Source organism: Neopsephotus bourkii, unplaced genomic scaffold (genome assembly GCF_033783945.1).
Source record: "Neopsephotus bourkii isolate Nb327-2 ecotype Australia unplaced genomic scaffold, CSIRO-AGI_Nbou_v1 NB_1637, whole genome shotgun sequence".
In the NCBI taxonomy this organism is placed as follows: domain Eukaryota; kingdom Metazoa; phylum Chordata; class Aves; order Psittaciformes; family Psittacidae; genus Neopsephotus; species Neopsephotus bourkii.
The window spans coordinates 1,148,221-1,174,502 of record NW_026902112.1 but is presented as its reverse complement, the minus strand read 5'-3'; the positions used below and the strand labels follow the sequence as shown (position 1 = coordinate 1,174,502).

Sequence of the window (26,282 nt, the reverse complement as noted above, 5' to 3'; positions counted from 1 at the left end):
ATCCTTCAATTCACTGTCTTGCAAACTCAACTTCATGCTGACATGGATTCCACACGTTTTTAAACAGAAAACATGTGCTAGAACAATAGTGTCTTGGCAGTTATTCAAAACATCAGTTTCTTTTTCTTTATAGAATTTATATTAATTCAAAGAGGTACAATGCATCCTCTGTGAACCATATCATTAGTGTAAAATCAAGATCTAATCTGATAAATTACATTAATTTAACATTTGTATAGGAAAAAAGACACTTAACCAGAACAGCATGTTACGCTTAGGGTCATATACTTCTTTGGTGTAAGAGATTTCCTCAAAAATAAAGGTTTGGGTTTTTTTACATAAAAATAAATAAGTAGATTTCAAAACTATCGGTAATATAGAATCATAGAATAGTTAGGGTTGGAAAGCACCTTAACATCATCAAGTTCCAAACCCCTTGCCATGGGCAGGGACACCTCACACTAAACCATGCCACTCAAGGCTCTGTCCAACCTGGCCTTGAACACCACGAGGAATGGAGCATTCACAGCATCCCTGGGCAACGCATTTCAGTGCCTCACCACTCTTACAGTAAAGAACTTCTTCCTTAAAAAAGAATATATATATGTATATATATATGTCAATAAAAATCACTGGACTTAGTTTAAACTAAAATCATAAAACCAGAACAGTTGTGTCAGCCTCCTGAATCAAAATATTATTCTATAAAGAGAAACAATAAAATAACAGAAAATGTTTTACATGTTCATCCTTCTGGATTTTTCATAGAAAATAACCCAAAGTCTGCAGAAGGGAAATCTGTAAGGGAAACATAAACTGACAAACTGAAGGAGAGTCAGTGAGAAAAATCTAGTTTGGCTGGAGTGCAAAGGAAGACAAGCAAAACAAGTACTGAAAGTTCTAAACAAGCTGAAACAAATCTAAAAAATCCACAGTAACTTCCAGAAGCTTGCCTGATTGGAATTTCAGGACATACTGAGGTTTCTCGTCCAAGTCATTGAAGCAAACAAACAAAAATTTTATGCGAGAAGAATATGAAGGCTGCAGGTCAGAGAGATGCTAAAGAAATGTGTTTTCCTGAAGGGGCAATATGTCATGGTTTAAACCCAGCCAGACAGGTCGTTCACTCACTCCCCCCTTCTTGCCCTCCCCCTACTCCTGGAGGGACGGAGAGGAGAATCAGAGAGAATGCAACTCCCACGGGTTGAGATAAGAACAGTTTAGTAACTAAGGTGTAACACAAATCACTACTGCTGCCACCAATAATAGTAATGATAAAGGAAATAACAAGGGAAGAGAATACAACACCTCAGCACCAGGCAACCGATAACTCGCCCCCTCCAGCCCGACCAAGCACCGACCGATACCTCCTCCAACCCTGCAGTCCACTGCCCTTCCAGGTAACTCTCAGTTACCTCCTGGGCATGACGTGCTGTGGTATGGAATACCTCTTTGGTCAGTCTGGGTCAGGTGTCCTGTCTCTGCTTCCTCCCGGCTTCCCCTCCTCCCGCAGAGCATGAGGCTCACAAAGTCCTTGGCCAAACCAAAACATCATTGTTATCAGCTCTGCTCCCAGGCCAAAAGTCAAAACACAGCACTGCACCAGCTACCAAGAAAGAGAAAGATGACTGCTACTGCTGAACCCAGGACAGCAATGGTATGAAAGAAGCGCTTGAGAAAAAGGGAAATGAAGAAACAACACCATATAACAAGATCTGTTAATGCTTTGACTTCATTTTCTGGTGCTGCCTCTTACACATCCATTCACTCCTGACAGCAAGGGCAGCCAGGCAGGAATAAAACTAAACACTCATTTTACATTCAGTGAGAGATATGCGGTATCTGAACAACTCGCCTTATATCAGTTCCTTCTGAGATATATGAATGAATGCCAAAACACTTTTACATGGCTACATTTCATTATTTTTTCCTGACAACACTGGGATTCTAAGAGTGAACTGAATAGGGAAACTGATAAAAACACATTCAGTTTGGAAACTAAGTGATCCTACCACACTTCTTACAGTAACGTAAAGAAGATAAAGAAGCTCAGAGAAGCCAGTTACATGATTTAATGAACTCATCAACACAATGAACCCATGTGTTCCACGTCTGTGTCATATTTATGCTAAATAGCTGTTAAACGCATAGCAATCTGTAATAGGAGCTACTCTGAAGATGAGTCAAAGGCTGGTTGTTTTGTCTAGACTTCAGATGGTCAGGCAAACTATGGTAAGGGAACTTTATACTTTACACTAATCAAATCTTAACCATGTTTGGAAGTGGATCTAGAACTGCATTCATGCCACTTAAGTTAATAGGGAATTAATTCTATTGAATTCTGATCATCTAATTTAATAAAATTAAGCCAGGAAAGTAAGGAAGCACTGACACATATCACATTTTGAAACTTCAAACATTCCTCAGTAGGAGACAGGAGCTGAATTTACTGAGAATCACACAGCTGACCCAGATACACCGTGCACTGCCTCTACAGGACACTGTCACCGCTATGGGAAGAAAAGAGCTTGCGATAACAGATTAATAACAGTTTGTGAATTATAGAGAGGACTGCTGTACTCAGTTATTAAAATTATTAATGTCCCACACTTACATCAATGTTTCCTTCTCATATAAGACCTGTTTTCACAATTACAGTACTCCCCTTTTGACCACAGAATTAATTTTCTTATATATTGCAAACAAAACTTGCTGGCTGTATGAGCAAAACTGACCAAAAGCATCATCAAATTTAGCTTCAGCTTATTTCATACAAGAGAAGTTAACAATATTCAGCATCCAGTAATCTTAATCATACACTGCAATGAAAGGAAAAAAAGTCTTTAAAAAGAAGCTTCACTACCTCAAAGGCAGTCCCATGTCCCACGCACAACTGTGCATTTCATTATTTAACAAGTGCTGGTTGCCCCCAGTTTGCTTGTGACAAGCAAAAAAAAAGTAATAAAAGAAATGACAGCCACTCTTTACCATGTCACATTTATGTGTCTAATGGCAATAAGATCACTGAATTGTCTGAATTTTTATAAGATGCTTTAAAGAAATTAATCACAGTACATCTAGACTGAATATATATCAGTATCTATTACTAACATGTTTATAATAGTATCCAATTTAATGAGTAAAAGACACCTAGCAAAGTCAACTGAAATGAACATTTCAGTGTAACTATTATTTGATCATTCATTTTGCAGAGTATTCATGACCTTCAACACTGCCACATATTTCTTCCATGCATTTTAAGCCTGCATATCAGCTCTTCCTGTTCAAGTCTGTTACAATAAACTGAAGACTAAAATTCCAGGAGTTACCTTTGCAGAAACAGGGAAAGAGAGAAGGAATCTCCTCTCCTTCTCTATTTTCCCATTTGATATTCTCTTTATTGCCCAGAATTTCATGCAGGAGATCTAACCAACACTTTTCACTGTCTTAGATGCCCATACCTTCATTACAGACTTGTACAAAGCTGACTTTAGAACACGGGGCAGAATATAATATTTAACCACTGACAGAAAAAGAACTCCAGGTTACAGGTTAAGAAATATCTTTCAGACTTTGCAAACAAAAGTTAGATGAGGCTGAAAATATTTCTACCTTTGAACAGAAAAGTAATAAAGGAGGGATGGCTTCCAGCAAAATGGAAGGGCTTTTTCCTTGATTCAGTCTGGGATCCATCTCTCATGAAGACTGTTTTCTTAGTCGCAGATATTCCTGTCATCCTACCCCGTACATGACAGGCTTCTGTTCAACCCAAGCTGGCTAGAGAGTAGATGGTCTTTTAATACAGCAGCTTACTTCTGTATTATGATGTGGCTGACTTCATTAAGATTCCTGAAGGGTGCAGGATGTATCAGTGCCAGAAAAGCTCCTTTGCAGTGCTTATAGCAACAAACTCAAGTTTCTACCAGAGGACTGGCAAAGAAACTCTGGTCTCCAATGGGGGTGAGCTGCCTCATGTACAGAGAAAACAGATCTTTCGCCTCTTTGCTTTAACACATCTGTCCCTGCTTATGGAAAACACAATGCTTATTTTAATACCCTGGATACAACTTAAAAAGGGAGGAAAAAAACAGAGAGAATACTCTTAATTCCAGGTTAGCATCCTGCAGGTGCAAAGGGATGTAATATGTACTTTTAAAAATGGACTATATTTCTGTTCTCCAAATCTTCCCAAATCAATCTTTTCTTATTCTTTCAGGTATGTATAAACAGAGCTGGCCATTCCTTATAGGAATTTTCATCTTCATAGAAGAAATAAATGGAATTCCTCTTTGTTGCACACAGCGACAAACAAGTAACCAACCCTTCTACTAAGCCCATTAAGCATTCAGTGGATCATTCCACATACAACACGTTTACTAAAACTGCAACCAGCATGATTTCATATGTCACAACTTAATAAACACAAATGGGCAAAACATCATTTTACAGAAGCAAACAGGATCACAGCTACACTAGTTACAACTGTAGAAACCATTTTCATAGGAAGATTTCTAAAAACTAAGGTGCCCAAACAGTAACTGTTTTCACAAGCATTTATTCTAGTAGTAGGAATAATAATGTATTATTTAGTGTTTCTTACTGTTAGTCAGAACAAAGTAGGAAAAAGAATATGTGCGCTAAGATCTGAGGTAGAAAGAATTAATCTACTATTATGGAGGGAAGAATTAATCTGTTATTTTGCCTTTTCATTAATATACAGGGCAGTTTACAGTCAATGAAGAACACGTGTTACTTCCTCAAAATGCATTAAATTATTGTTGAAAACATAGATTACATTAATATAAAACCACTAAAAATACTATAAAGTTAAAACATTAATGTTTTCTTTAATATCTTCTTTCCTCATTAGCACTGTTGTCAAAGATTGGGCATGTATAAGAAGATCATTGCAGGAAAAGAAGTGAAAACATCTTAGGCTTTTGTCCTACATGTGATTTGGGAGATATTAATTACTTCATCAAAATCAGTGAAAAAACTTTTATCGCAACCATACATTATTATGAAAGAAGATTAGCTTTGACTATAACAAAACATGACTATTCTCCAGGTGGAAAAGTCATTAAAGAATCCATTCCACAGTGGCACAAAGGATTAGGAAATATATTCCAGGGAATGCAAAATGTATTCCAGTTTATGTGCAAAAGGCTGGTTTTTCCTTGAAACAAAATTGTTTTCTTTTATGCCCCTTAAAACCTCAGCATTACCCTAGGCTGTATTGAACAAGTCACAAGAACATCCTTCCCTCCAAGACATTCTTTATCAGCAGCACAAATATATGCATTATATTCTCAAAGAGCATACAGAAGTTCCACATGAGGGAAATCAAATGCTAATCTGCCTGTTCCAGGGTGGTTTTACATTCTATTGTAAAACTGATTCTACCAAAGACAGAAATAAAATCTACTTATACAAACTAGCGAGAGAAAGGCAAAAAGGGGGGGGGGGAATGAATCTAATGGCTCCTATTGCTTTTACATGTATCATGTACAGCTTTTTTCTATGTACTAAAAATCAATAGCACAATTTCTATTCACATCGACAGCACAAAATTGAGCCCACAACTCATTTTTCTACAGAAAGGAATACTCAGTATTAGACAACAAAATAATAATATATGAAATACATTCTGTTTCTTCAATTGTACCCTGAAATGTAAAACATTAGTCATGCTGCAGTGTAAAACATTTAATAGGTTTTCTTCATTCTACGGGCTTCATTTTAGTTTTCTATCTTGTCTGTGAAACTGCAAGAGTTCAAAACGAACTAACGAAGCTTCTTGCATTATCTGACTCCTGTGAACATTTCTCTTTCAAAGTAGCTTTTAAAATTCATATAGGCATTAAACTTCTGTCTCAAATAGCAAACCTGTTCAAAGCATCATAGCTTTAATGGAATTTTAGAAAAGTGAATTTGTGTGGGCAAAGAGGTGGAGATTGGCGTGAAACACATGAAAAGAGGTATCTGGCTTGCAAATGAAGCTATTATGCACATGTTAAAAAACCCCAAACCACTATATAAAATGTAGTTGTTGCTACTACGGGTCTTCTTTTAAACTAAATGCTGTCACTCTTAAGTACCAACTCAGCAACTCTGCAGCAGTAGATGCATTAGAGTCTTTTGTCTATGAATATGCACTCTGTGGCTTAAAAGGTGGATAAACTAAATGAAGTAATGAGAGAATATCATACATTCGTTTCCATCTAACATACCCTCTGCTATATTAACACCTGTGTAAATTCCATTTTCCTCTGTCATTATTAAAAATTGCCTAACTTTAAATTCAATTCCCTAAAGTAACTTTCTTTAAAGTTAGATAATATTTAATTAAGAATTAAAAACTCTTTTCAACTAAAAGATGTGAGGTCATAATCTTTTTAGTATATTAATCCACTATAAATTATAATCAGAGCAGACAGATCATGTCTAGCTTGGTTATTTATCATGACTACTACACACCTCCTAACATCAATGAACTCAGAAAACAGTAAATTTGATTTCTTCTGTAGTACCCTGAATAACCAGCAGCTAAAAGGATGGGATAAATGAACACATTATTACAATTTGGAATAATCTGCAGATCAGATGACATAAATTTTCACTGCAGTTGTCCTTTTACTAATCAGAGAACAACTTTCATAGGGGCAGAATTATTCACATGCATTTTTCTTGCTGGGACAGCAGGATTTCATTGGTGTTAGGAGCTCCAGCCTTTATGTCAGCAACATGCTCTGCTGCAGACTTGCTGAGGTTTGAAAGACAGTGTGTTGAGGTGATTATATTTTCTTCCATGAGAACTGTGGGCTTTATCAGGAACGTAAGAGGAAGAAAGAGGAACCTTGTGCTGGATTAGCCTGCTCTAACAGAAAGGTAAGGTTATGCACTCTGCACTTTGCCTGTTTGCTCTAATTAGACTGGAAGATCTTTAGGAAAGGGTATATGTAGTTTAGACGTGTTTGTTTAATGCTTCCAACAAGGGCCTCATTTCATCTGAGGACACTGATGTGAGAAAATGTATCTGACAGAATTGATGGTCTTTATCTGAACTGCTTTATCCAGTGGAGACTTTTAGAGATATGAACTTACTGTTCTGTGGGTTCATGGCTTTCTAGTTTTATGCTTCTGCATACTCAGATGCCTTGCTTCAAGGTGTATGTCTGCTAGCCCTCACTTTGCTAAAATGAATCATAGAATCACAAAATGGTTTGAGTTTGAAGGGTCCCCAAAGATCACACAGTTCCAACTCCTTGCCATGGACAGGGACACCTTCACTAGACCAGGTTGCACCAAGCCCCATCCAACCTGGCCTTGAGCACTGCCAGAGCTGGAGCAGCTGCTGCTTCTCTGGGCACCTGTGCCAGTGACTCAACACCCTCACTGGGAAGAGCTTCTTCCCAATGTCTAATCTCAATCTACACTCAGTTTGAAGAATCATTCAGTTCAGGAAAAGGTCACAGACCTGAACTGTGTATCTGGGCCTTGTGGATCTCAGAACTGGAACTATTATCAAACTGTACCCTGTAATCCACGTATTGACTAGATAACTCTGTGATCCACACTATCTCCGGCTTTTCAGGACCCCATGCAGGACTGCAGAATGCCATCAAATGGTTATTCCAAACTTATAAAATCTCTCCACAGCCATGTATTTTTCATAATTTATAGGGTTTGCACCGACAGTATTTAAGATGAGCAAAAGCACTGTTATTAGCCCACCGATGCCCTCATGTGGTCAGAAAAATTACTTGCCCTAAAGTAGAAAACGCAGAACCAGGGAGGTGGTGGGGGGAAGGACTAGCCACTCTTGCTAAAGGTCATACTTTTATCTCAAATCAAGAACTGCAGCTTTGCCCAATTCAGTTTTACCATCAGAAAAAGTCTGGATTTTTGTTAAGATGCTATAAAGTAAAAAGGAACAAAAAGGAAAAAAATATTTTAAATTGTCACTATAGATTAAAGTAGATCCTGTGAAGTGAATACGAACATGCTGGGCTCACTGAAAATCCTGAATCAATTATTCTCGATCTAACCTAAACCCCAATTTTTTTTCAGATGAACTTGCATGAAACTTTCAGGCAAAAACTGCAGTTTCAGAAAATAAAAAAAAAATGTGTTCAATAAAACCAAAAATATTAAGGGGTGAATAATTCATGTAGAGTTCTGTGTGATTAGTTGAGTGGAATCAAAATAAAATAAATGAGGCTATTCAAGGAAGGGAATAAGCATTTTCCTTTGCCCTCATCAGATCTAAATGTTAACTGATGGACTGCAGAAGAAAGTCGGAATGTTGTGAACTCCTACTGAGTGCTGCTGAACTCATAAAAATGCTGATTTTAGCAAAAAGCCCTTGCATCATGGATGATTTAAGCAGTTAAGACATATGAAAAAACCCACCCTTACTTTTTTTAGCATTGGCGATGAACACATATGTCGATCTTTTACATTACTGACATGAACCATACGTTCACGTCTTCTAGCTTTTCACAGACCACAGAATAACTTACATCTTCTGTTACTGAACACTGCTATGAGACTGTGAAGATAGCCATTTAAATCTGAGAAAAATACTTATTACAAGCTCAGGAGTGTTGCGTCCCAGCTAGAAGGAAGTGCAGCAGGAGGGCCAGGAGACCTCCTTGGATGGATAAGGAGCTGCTGAGGAAAATTCAAATGAAAAAAGAGTCTTATAGAAAGTGGAAGCAAGGACAGGCGGCCTGGGAAGAGTACAGGGATGTTGTCTGGGAAACTAAGGACCAGGTTAGGAAAGCTAAGGCCCAGTTAGAGTTAAACTTGGCTAGGGATATTAAGAATAACAGGAAGGGATTCTGTAGGTATGTAGCAAATAAAAAACAGACTAGGGAGAACACAGGCCGTCTCCAGAAGCTATCAGCAGAACTGGCTACCCTAGATTTGAAGAAGGCTGAGGTTCTGAGTGACTTCTTTGCCTTGGTCTTCACTGGCAAATGCTCTGACCACACCACCCAAGTCTTGGAAGGCAGACACAGGGACTGTAAGAATGAAGACCTTGGGCTCACTGTAAGAAAGGATCTGGTTCAAGACCATCTTAAAAACCTGAACGTGCACAAGTCCATGGGTCCTGATGAAATCCATCTGTGGGTCCTGAAGGAGCTGGCAAATGAAGTTGCTAAGCCACTGTCCATCATATTTGAAAGATCATGGCAGTCAAGTGAAGTTCCCAACAACTTGAACAAGGGAAATATAAACCCCATTTTCAAGAAGGGTAAAATGGACGACCCGGGCAACTACAGACCAGTCAGTCTCACCTCTGTGCTTGGCAAAATCTTGGAGCATACTCTCCCGGAAGGCATGCTAAGGCACATGAAAAACAACAAGGTGCTTGGTGACAGCCAGCATGGCTTCACTAAGGGGAAATCCTGCCTCACCAATTTGGTGGCCTTCTATCATGGGGCTACAGAACTGATGGACAGCGGTAGACCAGTTGATGTCATCTACCTGGACTTGTGCAAAGCGCTCGACACTGTCCCACACGACATCCTTGTCTCTAAATTGGAGAGACATCAATTTGATAGGTGGACCACTCGGTGGATAAAGAACTGGCTGGATGGCCGCACACAAAGGGTTGTGGTCAGTGGCTCAATGTCTGGCTGGAGACCTGTAACGAGTGGTGTCCCTCAGGGATCAGTGTTGGGACCGGTCTTGTTCAACATCTTCGTCGCTGACATGGACAGTGGGATTGAGTGCGCCCTCAGCAAGTTTGCCGATGACACCAAGCGGTGTGGTTCGACTGATACGCTGGAGGGAAGGAATGCCATCCAGAGGGACCTTGACACGCTTGTGATGTGGGCTGGTGCCAATCTCATGAAATTTAACCATGCCAAGTGCAAGGTCCTACACCTGGGTCGGAGCAATCTCAGGCACAGCTACAGGTTGGACAGAGAAGAGATTTGGAGCAGCCCTGTGGAGAAGGACTTGAGGGTGCTGGTCGATGAGAAAATGAACATGAGCCAGCTTCAGTGTGTGCTCGCAGCCCAGAAAGCCAACCGTATCCTGGGCTGCATCAAAAGGAGCGTGACCAGCAGGTCAAAGGAGGTGATCCTGCCCCTCTACTCTGCTCTCATGAGACCTCACTTGGAGTATTGTGTGCATTTCTGGTGTCCTCAACATCAAAAGGACATGGATCTGTTGGAACAAGTCCAGAGGAGGGCCACGAGAGTGACTGGGGGACTGGAGCACCTTCTGTATGAAGATAGGCTGAGAAAGTTGGGGCTGTTCAGCCTGGAGAAGAGAAGGCTGCGTGGAGACCTCATAGCAGCCTTACAGTACCTGAAGGGGGCTATAGGGATGCTGGGTTTGGACTCTTCATTATGGATTGCAGTGACAGGCCAAGGGGTAATGGGTTAAAAATTTAATCAGGGGAAGTTTAGATTGGATATAAGGAAGAAGTTCTTTCCTGTTAGGGTGGTGAGGCACTGGAATAGGTTGCACAGGGAGGTTGTGAATGCTCCATCCCTGGTGGTGTTTAAGGCCAGGTTGGACAGAGCCTTGGGTGACATGGTTTAGTGTGAGGTGTCTCTGCCCATGGCAAGGGCGTTGGAACTAGATGATCTTAAGGTCCTTTCCAACCCTAAGTATTCTATGATTAATTGGATTTCTTGAGTTTTGCTGAATTTTTTTAATATGACTACACTCATCTCTGCATGTTTCAACCTCGATACCTAGATTTAACATGTTTCCTTAGGTGGCTACAGTGCATTTATATTTATTTTTTTCCCAGTTTAAGGTATCTTTGAACCTATTGCAGCATTCAAGGGCACTCAAGCTAACTCAGCTTGGCAACACAGTTACAAAGTATGATTATATATCCTTGTGGGTGTATATGGTATTTACCCCACCTCTGACACCGCTATAGACACACAGCATGAACTTGAACAAGTGACTTGCTTTTCCTATGTCTCTGTTCCCACTTCTGGAAAGTAATGATAATGCTAACTGGCTCCAGATGTTGCAATAACTACTTTTATAAATGTTTTTGGGTGTCTAGATGGAAAGGCTTATGAATGGATGAAGTAATTTTTTTTTTCACTTCTCCATTTAGGTATTTGCAATGATTCATGCTTTGTGGAAACACTGTATCAGTAAAATGTTAACTAGTTACAGCAGAAACTAAAAGACAATGCCTCTATCTAGGGATAGGAGGAAATGCAATTTAAGATAAAAACACTCATTTTTGACCAAAATCTACCCTCTCAATCATTTCCCCAGTGCATAAGATCTTGAATGAAATCTCCCAAAACCTTCACCTAAAGTCCTCCCTGTTCTTACATACATTTCATTCATGTCTTCTTTTAGTCCCAACGTCAAAACATCCAAAATATATCATGTGGAGTAGTCCACCTCTAGGGCCTCTTAACACAATGCATCTGGGCAGTACTGCATGAATTTCTACACTAGTGCAGAACTGTCCCTAGCACATTTGTTGTTCAAACCACTGGTGAGAAGCAAATGCAGACTTTTTCTAATGTGTTTCTCTAGATTCACTCCACCATCTCGGTTTTGTGATGCTGTGAGCTCTAACATGACACAACCCCTCAGCTGGCTTTTTGCTAGAAAACAAGATCAGGTCAAGGCACAAGAGCAAAGTGGGGGAAAAAAGGGAGAGAACATTTCCAGGCTCAGTGTCTCTGGAAGGGCCTGGCCTCAACTAAAGGCCCCCAGTAGGTAGACTATTACTGATGGGCAGTGAGTGAATTAGATTGGATAAACTGATGCACTTTGAAATTATTTTTATGTAAACATTGTACTTTATCTAAATGATGCTTAACAGTAAACAATAGTTACTGAAATAGAACAGCTGAACTGTATGAGAATGTAATTAGTGTTTTTTTCTATTTAATTTCTATCAATAACGCTTTGATGCAAAAAAGCAACATAAATTTATCAATGTCTGCCTATTTGAGGACAAGGTCTTTAAAATAAATAGTCTTTCAAATTATTTTCAGATATTTGATAATGAAATGACTTGTTCTCAGAAACACCAAGCAATGACAAAGCTCAGCAATTTTTGGATTTCAAGTGGATTTTATTGCTTCAGAAAATCCAGTATTTTGTTTAGGTTTTTATTTTAGGCACTCCAATTTACTAATTTCAGAATGTTGTAGTAATATTTTGAGTTTAAAACGTCAATAAATGAAGAAAATTTCTCACCCGTATTAGTGCAAACTTCCATAAACATAAACCAGGTTTTCAGGAACTGTTTTTGTAGCCTCAAGACTTCAGCAGTTTGAACTCTGCTGAGTATTTCTACAATACAAAACAAACGTTGACTTTTTTGAAGACTGTCACAACATTTTATCAGGGGAGCATAATTACCCATTATAAATAGAACAGCTGTTGGTTTTCCTCTGTTTCATCGCTTATGAACATCCAGCGTGTTTCTGAGATCTAGCATGTTTGTGAAATCCAAAATGCAGTCCTAGAAGATTGCATGAATAGTTTCAACTGAAGCCTGATTCAAGATTTGTCTCCAGTCCTTTGAATCTACAGTTATATTGAAAGCCCCCTAATTCTTCTTTCTCTCAAAAGTCAGGTAGCTCCAGAGAGATTCTGTGTGTTTTTGCAGAACAGTGGTTCCAAACCACCTAGATAAGTCTCATGTTGGTTTAAGAACATCACCATGAAGGGCTAATAAGTTTGCTAAGCCTATAGTAGCTTTGTGTGATGCATAAATGGCACCTTTTAGGGAACGAAAATTGGGAATGTGTGGGGAATGAATTCTAATGGTATGTGGAACACTGACAATTTCCTTCAGCGAGCTTCTGATGATTGGGAATGGTGGGTTTAGTCAAAGAATTAGAGATGCCTCATTACAGTCCAAAATACCTGGCATAAGCATGAAACATTATACAAAAGAAGGTAATTTTCACACTCTTGAATGAACAGATCAACATGTGGCTGTAAAATATCTCCAATTCTGTAAAAAAGATATCAGGAAATATTTAGCTGCAGTTTTCTTAGCAAAGTAACTGTCTGTAGAAAAGGAAACACTATACTTCTTGCTATGCTTATGTAGACAGGGTATCTATATGAATACATTTTCAAGCTAACAAGATCTTTACATTTCCAGAAAGGAATACCTTAATAAAGTACTGCTTTTATGTTTAGGTCCATCAAAAAATTGAGTTAAGAAGGAAAGGTGAAGGCCTTCATCTCCAAAATAGCAAAGTATATACAGTTTACACAGCAACCACATATCTATTATCTTATTGGAGATGAAAATAAAATAAAAATAATAAAATAAAATAAAACAAACCAAAACAATGTATTTTTTATTGCTCTGTAATCTGGAAAAAATGTTTCTTAGGCCTTATTATCTTACTATTTAAAGCAAAGTGTGTAAAGTAAAGAAACAGAAGTTAGCGATAATCATTCAAGTCTGAAGATCACATAGGCGGCTTTGTTTCAGCCATTTTGAGTTTTGTCAAACTACTGATTTGAACTATGTGCCTCGTTTAACAGAGGAAAGAAGAAAGTTATTCTAAGATTACTTTACCTGCGAATATGCCTTCTAATTAGAGGCAGGCTGTCAGGAGAGAGAAATTCTACAACAGACCTTGAAAACAGCTTAGTGACTATAGGAAAACTTCCTGGACTTAAAAAAAATGGCTACTTGACATTGCTACCTAAACGACATAACATTTTCTGGTGACGTGTACTTCCCAAGCCAGTATTCTCTAATAATTAGTTGACCAAGATTGACAGTACTGTAATACTGCTGAATAAAATTGCAAGTTATTAAAAAACCCCAAACCATTAACAAACCAAAAAGAAACCAAGAAGAAAAAAACAGCTATTAAATAAAGCTCTAACTGTTCCTCCTGGCTCTTTTCACTTGTACTGGTCAACTTGATCAGTAAATGAAATTGGGCTGGTGTAAACCAGCTATATCTGACCATAAGATGGTGCTAGTGCTACTGCAATGGCAATGAAAATGGCACTGGTAAAGCAACAAGCACGCACGCAAACATGCTACTGGGGAACTGTCTCCTTTTCTCATTACTTTTATGAAAGGCATTTGCTGAGATCCAGTAACAAGAACACGTCAGTTCTTGCACAAGTTTCTATAACTGCAGAACATCTTGCAGAAAGGGAGCTCAGAGTAGGAAAAGAAAGTGGAAGAAGAGCTATGGTTTTGGCCTAATATGTCTCATTCACACTTGAAATAGACACCTTGTAAAAAACAACTACAGAGAGATCTAATTTAGAAAAGACTCATCCTGTTTTCCCATTCCAATGTACTGTGAATGTGGTTAAAGAAATTCATGAAACAGAAATAACTGCAATGGTAGATAGAGACAGGATCCTCCTAGTCAGAAATGGAGAAGTCCTTCCAAGGCACACTTTAGCTCTTTGAAGTGACACCTTCTCCAGTCACTAACAGAAGTCGAAGATGAAACTGAGCAGTCCTGATTTTTCCCTCTGTGTTGCAATGGTAATCATACATATTAGTCAGTACATTGACACTTGTATATACATACATACATACACACAGAACATACATACAAATGCTATATGTTTTCAACACCTGCCTAAATTTCCCATGTGGGAACACGGCTACATCGTAGCTCTGCTCAGCTAAGAGAAATTTCAAGATCAGCCAAAGGCACTACCATGAACTCAAGGCATCTTCCACCTAGGATTCACATATCTTTTCTTGAGTATAAGCACGCTATTTTTTCCCCAAGTATTTGTACTCTGGAAAAGTATTTGCTTTCCTTAAAAACAAATCTCATTATTCTACATTTTGAAAGTCGGGGTTAAAATCCAGCAGGAGATAAAGAACTGATTTGCACTTAAATATATTAGAATTTGGCAAAATACAAACACTGTAAGACAAAGAGACTGTCGGTAACCTTAACTACAGGGGTCACAAATACAATTTTTAATTAAGCTATTGTGTCTTTTTTTTTTCAGTGAAGACATCTACTCAGTTTTTCTTGCAGGCATATTTCTACTTTTTTTAATTTCAACTGTTTTTCAACACAGCACTCCCATCTACCTCTCTCCCAGCTGAAAACTCATTTGCAACTCACTTTGTTAAGTGGTTTCACTCCAGCTTTGTGAACTCTTACCTGCACAGGATGACCATCTTCTTGGCCAATCATGTTCCTCCAGTCCTGCAGTGACCGCTGGAGGCTGTCCAGCCCAGTCTCCCAAAGCCGCACACCACCTCCCATGTCCACAGTAACCAAACCTGCTTTGCCAAGTGGTGCCAACAGGGCATCGGTATCTGAGATCTTGGAAAGCCAAGCTGTATATGGAGATAGAGATTGTGATCTGAAAAACAAGAATTAATGTGATATGGGACTCTTCATCAGGGACTGTAGTGATAAGACAAAGGGTATTGGCTTCAAACTTAAAGAGGGGAAATTTAGGTTAGTTATAAGGAAGTTCTTTACTATGAGGGTGGTGAGGCACTGGCACAGGTTGCCCAGAAAAGCTGTGGCTGCCCCATCCCTGGCAGTGTTCAAGGCCAGGCTGGATGAAGCTTTGAGCAACCTGGTCTAGTGGAAGGTATCCCTGACCATGGCCAAGGGGGTTGGAACTAGATGATCTTTAAGGTCCATTCCAACCCAAACCATTCTGTGGTTCTATAATTTTTCCTGAAGCTGCAATTAAAAAGAGGATAAGCATCTCTGTATTTAAGGTAGGAAAATGAAGTGAAATTACATCCTCATTCTATAAGACACTATAACTAAGCCCTGCAGATCCACTATTTAATCTAAAACATTCTACCTACTGGAACTGGTTATGACCAAAAGATACATGGCAGTATAAAAGGCAGTATAAAAGAAGCAGTAACACATATGCCTCTACGTATGACTGAAATTCCCATGTACCAATTCAACTGAAGAAATGCTATCTCAGCATTTCACCAGGACAGCTATGCCAGAAAGAGGAAAGGCTGTTAGATTTTAGCACAGAGCTATTCATACATATGAAAAGTCACTTCATTTATCACTTCTTAATGGAGTACATTTTAAAATCTGGACTTCTGCTCAGATTTGCCATAAATAGCTTAAATCCTCCTATGAGGTTAGGGTCATGATGTTGAAGTCTAGCTTTGTAATTTCTTATAAAATCCTAGAGTAAAATAAAGCATTATTCCCTACTATTTCTATGTTAATGTCTTACGTTTTGAATGACTCTGTAAAATGTAGGCCAATGGGTCAATTATAAAATGGTGAGCAGTCCAAAATTAATACGCTATTAATTCAAAACTTCCACAGATTACTAATGAAGCAAAATTAATTTCAACAAGAATCAATTATTATTGTCAAAACCAACATCAAATGGAGAGAATTAAAAAAAATCAAAACTATAAAATTCCTCTTGTGTGGTTTCATACATGTGCCATTTAAGCACGTAAAGTTGAGAGACTGCTATTAAAAACAAACCCCCTATTACTGCAGTTGAAAGTGTCAATTTTCAACCAAAATGCATGTTTATATCATAAAACGTTTGCAAATATGCTCTCCAATGGTGAAAGCTAGATGCTAAAACCAAACAGAAGCCACACAGTCTGGCTATTTTAATGTATCATGCAAGATACTTGTGAGGGAACATATACTTTTCACAGGGAGAACCAAAACATAGAGAAGCTATTTTCAAGATGAACTTTATACTGGATCAGAAATTGATTCCTGGTTTCGTGAAACGTAACACTGGATCATTCTTCCTGTTTTAGTTAGAGCTTAAATATACACAGAAAGGAAAAGAAAATAAAGAAAGCAAAATAAAACAAAACAGGGTAGAGGAGGATAAAGTGGGTGAAGAGGGGAAAGAGCAAAGGGAATGAAAGTCAGAAGACAAAGCTACCTTTCGTATTCACTAATTAACTGCCACATTTTCGCTGGTATCACCTAGTAAACAGATAAAAAATACTGACAGAAATATGCTGCAAGTCCAGAGGAGGGCCACGAGAATGATCAGGGGACTGGAGCACCTCCCATATGAAGATTGGCTAAGAAAGTTGGGGCTGTTCAGCCTGGAGAAGAGAAGGCTGCATGGAGACCTCACAGCAGCCTTCCAGTATCTGAAGGGGCCCTATAGGGATGCTGGGGATGGACTCTTCATTAGGGACTGTAATGATAGGACAAGGGGTAATGGGTTAAAACTTAAACAGGGGAAGTTTAGATTGGATATAAAGAGGAAAATCTTTCCTGTTAGGTTGGTGAGGCACTGGAATAGGTTGCCCAGGGAGGTTGTGAATGCTCCATCACTGGCAGTGTTCAAGGCCAGGTTGGACGAGGCCTTGGGTGATATGGTTTAGAGCGAGGTGTCCCTGCCCATGGCAGGGGGGTTGGAACTTGATGATCTTAAGGTCCTTTCCAACCCTAACTATTCTATGATTCTATGATTTGACACACTAGGTATGAATTATTTTTACTTTCCACATCAGAAGAAATATTTGATTATCCTGAAGTAATAATACACACTAAATTCTCTTTGCTCTTCCTGTAAGACAGAGGCTGCTCTAATCAATAAAATCAGCTACCTTGGAATAGCAATGTACTTGATTTTCTTTGCGTTAAGATCTGTTACTTCCAAGTATCCAGCAGCTTCTGGAGGAGTGACATCTGAAAATAAACAAACATGTTATTTTCCTGCTGCATGATTGAGTGGTTATTGCATTTGCATTTAGCAGATTAAATTTAAACATTTTATTATGCAGTACCTGTCAGAAAATGATAAGCTCTCACATTCAGCACAGGAGTGTAACTTGCAGATACAGAATTGTTTTACGATAGTGAGCAACCAGACAGGCACAATTATAAAAGAACAATGTATTTGTATAGCAAATGTCTAAATTACACACAAATACATCTGTGCTCACAAAAGCACTAATTAGGCATTACTGCAATAACTCACTCACTGCTTTCACCTGTCACCAAAGATAATGTCAGCTGTATATCTGATTTTAAAAGCATATTGAAGACCATTTCAAAACATTGTGCTTATGAATCCTACTTGAAAATTCCTCAATATTAACCTAAATGTTGTTGCCTTAAATTGAACCACTCATTTTGCAGGTAGATTCTCAGCATGCAAAGACTGCATAACTTCACAGTAAACAGCCCTAGACTATCTGGCATTTAATATTCTGTTTACAGAGATTTTAATGAATACAGCTAACACTGTGCTTCCACCCTCAGAAATGAATTTGTGTGTGTGTGCCCACACACACAGATTTTGCCACACACACACGCTACCTACACACAGTGGCTTTTGCCAACATATGAGTACACACTGCCTGGGCTCAGAAGTGCCTTCCAGTTAGGAGCTGCCTTTCACTTAAGTTTTCAGAAAAGAAACCAGAAGACTGAATTACACTGCATAGTATGGATACAAAATATCATTGACACAAGATGAAAGCAAGTCTAGATTTCTTTCTGAAACACCGTATCTTTCACCTCCTTAAAATGAAGGAAAGCCTGACCTTACCTGCAGAAGTGTTGATGCTTGCATACAGCACACACAGAAAAGACCAGTGAGATGAGCAGCGTAAGGGGATCTAATATTAAAATGAGTATAAAGAATAACCCACAGCAGCCCTTTATGCATATCTTCAGTATCTACAGTATGTATATCTGCAGTAGCACATCTATTGACTTTACCCATCTTCTTAATAATAGAAATATCAAACATATTAGAAACAGGAAAGAAGTATGAAAAAAATGAAAGTCTGTGGACCACAGAGCACTTTTTGTTTTGCTTAGGTCTTGTTTAAAATGTGGTCTCTCTTCTGTTAGTAATGGAGACTGAGATACACATTAAAAAATTCTGATGAAGATCAAGAACGTAAAGCTGATACTGAACTGGAAGGGGTAGAACTGTGTGATAATAATTAAAAAGATAATAAATTAGAGAAAGAAAACTCAAATAAACGATATTAAATTATAAGACCCAAAGGACAACTGAGTAGGAAGCTGAAGAAAAGCTAAACAACTGCTTAAATGCAGCACAAGAACAACTGGCCAGGCCCCAGAAATGCGGTCGAGAATTTTATGCTCAAACACAGAGACATAAGAGACTCCTGGGAGTGAAAAAGAGGTTACAATAGATGGGCTATAAGGACAAATTATTATTATTTTTTCTATAAAAGGAAACATTTTTTTTTAAACCAACAAACTATGCCCCATAATATCAAAAAGATCCCTATAAACAGGACAATATTATCCTGACTGAGTGGAGTTGACATGAAGTATTCAGTTTTGTTCACAGCAAAAAAAAGCTGGATACCAGGAAAGGCTTTTCTTATACAAGGAGAATGAAGCATCACAATAGGCCAATTATTTTACAAACACCAGCTAAGAAGTCTACACACATTGTCATCCTGTCCCTATATAAATAGGTGGAGCAGATGATGTGCTGAGGTTATTCCTGTAACTGTGTGTGTTACACTACATGCTGTTCCAGTTACTGCCACCCTAACAGAGATATGCACTCAGTAATAGACTTTTATGTCCATATATAGAAAGTGCTGAGAATCCCAAGTAAATATTTGCTCTCAAGTAGCCCTCATTTCTATAGCCTTGTTTTTAGAATAAACATTGATACTTATTTGCTGGATTCTGCCATGATCTCTTGAACAAGTTCATATTTTGTGGCCATACATCTATTTGGCAGCTTTGGGGGAAATTATTACTTGTTTAAGTTTCTTCTCAAACGTAACTATTATCCTGTTTTACAGCTCCAATAAAACATAAAGGAAATGATTTATTTGCTTGTTGTTCCTGGAGCAGTTTTGGTAATACATATTGCAGTATGTTAACAGTTTGGCTGATTACTTTGGGCTATTAATAGAAATAGAAGGCTCTGTGCCAGAACTGACCAGCTGCCAGCAAGGACTAGTACCTTATTATCTCACCTTCCAAGGGAGTACATGAATTTATACCTCTTTTCTTCTGTCTTCCTTTTGTCACTTGGAAAGATTTTGGGCTCATGCCATAACAATGGCACTACTGGGTTCACCTTAATCTAGTACTAATATCCTGCCTCCAAGTGTAGTTAGATAGTTGAAAAGGATAAGAATGGACAAAGTCCCCAGCCAGTTCCAATTTAGGGGTTTCTAAGCTGAATGTACTGTCTATGTTTTTATGCCTATGCATTTAGTATCCTTCCATGAGTTTGTCCAGTTTTCCTTTGGATCCACATTTCAGCATTCACAACATCCTTTGGGAAGCAGTTTCAAAGGCTGGTTCCCTGTTCTGTGAATAACCATCCTGTTTGTTTTGATGAAGTTCCTACTAGCTTCACTAGCTGGCCCTGAATGTAAAACTCTTGCTTTTTCCACATCTTCATGCCATGCCTGTTCTTGGTAGAACTCTACCATATTGCCCCTTTTCTGATCTTGTTTCCACAAGCAGGAGATTTGGCTGATGTAATCTTGCTCATCCTTATTGTCCTTTTCTGAATTTAACTCATTTCAGCCTTCCCTCACCTTGAGATGGAGGGCCAAAACTAGACAGTGTTAAAGACAACAGACTCACACAACAGCACGAAAATGTTTGCTGTTTTTTCTGTTTCTTTCCTAGTAATCCTTAACATTCAATCTTTTTTCAACTGCTACTGAGCATTGAACTGATCAATGAAATTATCTATAATAACATCAAAATCATGCTTCTGAAATGTACTGATCAGCCCCATCATTTTAGGTGTAGAATTAGGACTTCTTCTTTCTTTCTTCATGTACATTATATCTATCTATACTGAATTTCGTCTACTATTTCTATTACAGTCAGCACTGTAGTCCTTCTGCAATCCCTCATGGTGAATTCTCTGTACCATGACTAATGACCAGTATCACCAGCAAACACTGTCACTGCAGTGTTCATTCATTTCTCCATTTTTTTCATGACCATGCTGAGGAGCACAGGTCTCTGTAGTACTCCACTAATAAAACCGGCCATTAATTGATAAATAGAAATGTCTTAAGCCCAGAAAAATGGCTATGGAATAGAAAACCAAATAGAAACACAGAGTCTTGTTCAGTCCAATCTAATTGTATCAGTAAGGTCATATTAAGGATGATTCAGCTAAGATCAATTTTGGTAATTCATAAATTAAAACATCATGTAGGAAAGAAAAATCAATGATAGCGATCTTCACAAAGGCTTTATATCTTTCAGCTTAAATGGCCATAAAGTGCTGCACAAGCTATACCTGATAAAATTTTCTATAAATTCAATGGTATCAATCACTATTCATGCATATATGTGACCACCATTGAGGGGAAAAAAAAAGTTAGTATCTTGTTCAGCTATAACAACAGTCATAAATTAAATTGATCAGGCAGACAGAAGCCAATTCTCAGACATAAGTTGCTCAGGTAACTGGTATCCAGGATTCATGAAGACTGTCACCTGGTTTTTCATTATATTAATCTAGCATTATGAAGTGTTATATACCACAGCAACTCAAAAGACTTTAAGAGATAACTGTCAAGATGTCAATTTTAGGTTCCATTTTGAAGCACTGTATCCCTCCCTCCTAAATTAATAAACTAACTTCAACAAAAGCACAGATTTACCTTCTGAACTTTTTTATACCATCCGCTTCAGAGCCAGATTATTTTTTTTTACCATGAAGGCCTATAAAAATATGACCCCTCAGAAGTTCATAAGTGTGAGAAATTTATAGCCTGAAGCAGCATAATTAGTTCCAAGGTTGTCATGCTAACTCTTTTATTAAATTTAGTCTTTTTAAAAGCTAACCTTTTTTTTTTACAAACGCAGTTTTCTACCCTGTATATATCCTTAACTTTGCTTCTTTATTCAAGTAAATGTTTTACCCTTTTACTAATAAATAAAAGGATTTCTCTACAAAGAGAAGTTAATCTGTGTTAAATGAGGACAGGCATACTGGTTCATTTATTTTGTAAAGGAACTTAATTTGGGATAAAACATTCATTCTGGGACAGAGAACACAAGTTCAAAGAGGGACCAGATGAACTTGTGGACAACAGATCCATAAAACGAGATTTCAGGCATGAGGCAGGGATGTCCCCTGCAACATCGCTAGCAAAACAACTGCAAATGTTGAGAAAGTATGAATGGAAAGACACAGAAGTGGTCAGGCTCACATAGATGCCTGAAATAACCTCTCCCATTGGCCCCGCTGGAGACAGAACCCTGAGCTAGATGGACAAAAGGTTTGTCTTATCATTGCATGTCTGTGTTTCAACCACCAAGCAGAGATGGAAAATACTGGTGAAGGCAAATTGCTGAACTGGAATGCTCATACTCCTGTAGCTGGTTTCCAGTGCAGACAGAAGGAGATCCCATCTGCTGGGATATTCACAGTATAGACAGACTGTTAAGTCCTCAGAAGTATAATTCGGCATGTTAATAAGATCCAAATTAGTTTTAAAAATTAGTGCAATTACTCTCATTCCTCCTCAAATGCTTGCTTTGTGGTCCTTTAAAAACATCTTTGAAAAACTAATGAGCAATTGCAGTTTACAAAACATAAACAAGTGTGTTCAGTTGTTGTAGCACAAGTGTATAACCTCTTACCTTTTGGGTAAATGTCTTTCAAAGGCACATCTCCAGGTGCTAAAATTCTGACTATTTGATTAGAAGCCAATAAAGTTACACAATTGGTTTGTTTTGCAGCTCCTTTTTTCCTCTGGGCTCCATAATAAAATGGATCAGAAGGAGAAGCACGTTTGCAACTGAGAGAGGAGTTTCTTTTCCAGCTATACACTTCACTAGGAGACTGCAAGAGAGAAGGAGTATACTGAACAAAAGGTTACAGTTATTGAGCTTAAGAACAAACACTTCTTGATAATGTTCCACTTCTTACCTAATTTCAAATCAATTATAGCAACTGTGGTTATCTCTCATGTCATCACACGACAAGCAAAAGACCTGGATTATTTTGTCATTCAAAACTCCTACAAGAGTGAAAACCAACAGCCCACTTACACAAGTCTTAGGAATTGAGACTCTTTGAAGTTCTGAAGTTGAATCAACTTTTTTTTTTTTTTATGTTGAACCAGGAACAGAAAGCACTGAAACAACCTAATCTGGAATCAAGCTATGTAACACACTATTCCTATATTCTGTTTCCAAAAACATAGGTAAATGCAAACAGATACTTCAAGTAATGAATTCAAAGCGAGGCATCAAGGCTTAGAGAAATAAATGTAGGTGTCCCCATGTGAAGTAGGTGCTTCATCTCCCACTACAGCCACTAGAGCCCAGAGAACAGATCATCTCATCTGCAAGAAGGCCTTGGTGTTTGGTCAGCTGAGCACTGCTACTATGAATAAGAGCTTAGATACTTTGCTCGTTTTCTGTATCTTTTTTCTTAAATCTAGAGTCTTCCTAGCTGCTGCATGCTGAGCAAAAAATTCACACCGAACAGTCCAAAATGATACTGATACCTTTTGTCTTAGTGGTTGTATTTAACCAAAAATCTATAAAAACTTGTGATTCAGAAAATACCCCTCTAGCCAGCGCTATTCAGAACTCACCTACAAAGAATTTTGTCTGTACTAGACATTATCTTGTCAGTTTCTTACTATTCCAAACTCCTCTGAAAACCCTCCAGATCAGATTACCCTACAAAATGATGCACACTACATGAGTCTGTCATTTATTGACACTCTAGTAACCCTGCTCAGTACAAGAGGAACCGCAGGTTCAGACCCCTGCATGCACTTGGCTGAGGAGCCACTGCCGCGAGGTTACCGTCTGTGGGCTTATGACTGAACACCTCTAAGTCAGAATCCCACCTAGATGTAGCACTACTGCAGCACCACCGGCGCCTTGGTGGGCTTGCGATAGCGGTTGCTCAAGGCTGACCCAGGAGATGACAGTTTTGCTCAGAACGTGTGTTAAAGCCCTTCCTGAATCTTCATTAGCAAAGACAGGCCTTCCTCATAGGAGCAGGAAAACTCTTATCTTCAGACCCCGGCTGATGGAGCTCGTCTAGCCTTGTAAGGTCTTCCATCTAAGAGAAGGACACTCATACAAAACCTACGACCCGAGGACTTTGCTGTCACCGTCCTAGCTCGCTAGGCCATGGCAGTTAAACCTCAGGTGTAAACAGTGGGGACAGTTCTGCGCAAGCTGTGCCTCACCTAAAAATCCACTGCACAGGCTGGAAGGGCTTACTCTCACTTGTCTGAATGGATGGGTGTGGGTCGAAACAGCAGGTGACAAGGTGCATGGGAAGCTGCAGATCCAACCTTGCATGCGGGCAGACCAGGGCATGGGGAGCTCGAGATTGCTCAGGAGATGACAGCCCTGGTCGGACACTTCCTGATTGCCTAAGCACCCTTTTCCAACCAGATTTGCATATCCCACCTGCCCTTGGTCATTGTGCTTGTAGTAAGGGTGGTTAAAGCCCTTCCCAAATCTTCACTCACGAAGCCAAACCATCAATCAATTTTTCCACATCATTTGGTAAACAGGTACTTATCTGGTTACAGAATAAATGAGATCATACTACTTCATTGTATAAAAATGCTGAATATTTACCAAAAGGTCTGGGAAACCAATAACAATAGTAGCGTAATTATGCTCATCTGAGAAAATCCTGTTGGGGGAGATGATCTTTTGTCCCACAGCTGCACTGAGGTTTTCTGAAGATAGCTGGTCACTTGAAACTGCATGTGGCACACACAGTTCTGATGCTAAACCGGGAAATTAAACAAAATGAGAGTCATTAATTCCAGATGTGCAATAAGAAACACTATTAACTGCAAGAGTGCTGAGCACTGATCATTGCTATTTGAACACAAAATTACTAAAAAGCAGAAGGTTTGATTATACCTTACTATAGCACAGAAAAGAAGTCAGGAAACAATGTTATTTTTGTAAAGTTGAGTACTTAAAATCAGGAAATACTAGCTTTGTAGATGCTTACACCACTTAATTTTGCCCTCTACTGTGCAAATGAGGCAGGAAGCCTACGGAACAGAACAGCATGTGATCTCGTTGAAGATTGCTCTAATTCAAATGCACAAAAAAGCAAAATGTAGGTTTGCACAGGTAAGTGTCAATGTGACATTTCGTGGTAGCTGTCCTGCTGTCTCTGCAATTTGAATAATATTGTTTGTAGTACATTTTGGGTAAACAATGGTCTAGTTTTCTTTTTCTTCAAGCTAAGGAAAATTAAATCTTATTCTGTGCAACTGCAACAGCCCTTTACCTTGCCTTCCACTATCAACACAGTCAGAACCTGCTATCTTTAGTTTTGCAGCATACGCTATTTCCACTTCAGTGAGCAGACTATCCTGTTTACCTGGCAGTGGGAGAAAATCTTTCCTCCCTCAAAGGATGAATGGGCTACTGGTTTGGGTCAGTGGCAAGCCCACACTGATCAACCTTTCCTTAGCTCTCCTGCCACAGATTCTGCCTCAAAGAATGAGAACAGGTTGAAAATTATACATTCGGGGTTTGCTGGATGATTTGGAAAAAAGGTGGAGAGGGGCCATGATAACTTTCTGGATTGGAAGAGAAGAAATAAGATAACAAAGGATAAAAATAGCACAAAAAGCATACAGCAATAAACTGTTCACAAATAGTTTTTGAGACTGGAAATTGTAACAGTGTTTCTACCCATCTGAGGAATGATCCTCTCCAATGGTTTCTAAATAAGGTAGTAAAAGGAAGGAAACTACTGTGCTCTGATGGAGCTTGATAAGTTGATGGAGTAAACTGTACAAGAGATAAAAAGAATCCTAGATATTTAAGCTGTGGTTAGAGTCTTTGGTATCCAATTTGTTGCAGTTTGTTTAAAATAAGCTGTATTTATTATCTGCCAGTAACATTTGCTTGTATCATGTTTACACTGTATTAATCTCATTCTTCATACTTATGCTAGCCACAAGGACCAGGATGAAAATTTTTCCCTCTTTAACAGATATAAAGTGGTCTCTCTATTTGTTAACCTCCATCTCTCTAAGACACTGGAGATAGGCCAAAGCCTGTAAACTGCTAGGTGGGATGCACATATTCTTCACTGTTATTAAACCAGGTAGACTAAAGACTTTGTGCACCATGATCAAATAGTCAGGGTTGAAAATGTCATCAGATCAGAAAGACAGGCAGATCTTACCAGGCAGAATGATGACCATTGGAGATTTCTACCTTCTTTGTAGCTAAGATACGCCTCAATGCATAGCACCATCTGAGTATTCTACTGGGTATTCTTTTAGCACAGGTGTGATTGCCTCAATGGCAATCTGCAATCTGCAGAACTCTGGAAAATGT

The 26,282-nt window shown here is 38.7% G+C and overlaps 1 protein-coding gene across 1 annotated transcript in view; it reads right to left on the bottom strand.

The window, feature by feature from the left end:
* Positions 1-26,282, bottom strand: part of VWA8 (von Willebrand factor A domain containing 8) — a 181,941-nt gene that overhangs the window by 24,701 nt on the left and 130,958 nt on the right. The window contains exons 34-37 of the mRNA XM_061374263.1: positions 24,546-24,700; positions 22,575-22,776; positions 17,555-17,636; positions 15,129-15,333 (exon numbers count right to left, since the gene is read on the bottom strand). Of these exons, the coding sequence (XP_061230247.1) occupies positions 15,129-15,333; positions 17,555-17,636; positions 22,575-22,776; positions 24,546-24,700 (644 nt within the window). The remainder of the gene's footprint in view (positions 1-15,128; positions 15,334-17,554; positions 17,637-22,574; positions 22,777-24,545; positions 24,701-26,282) is intronic.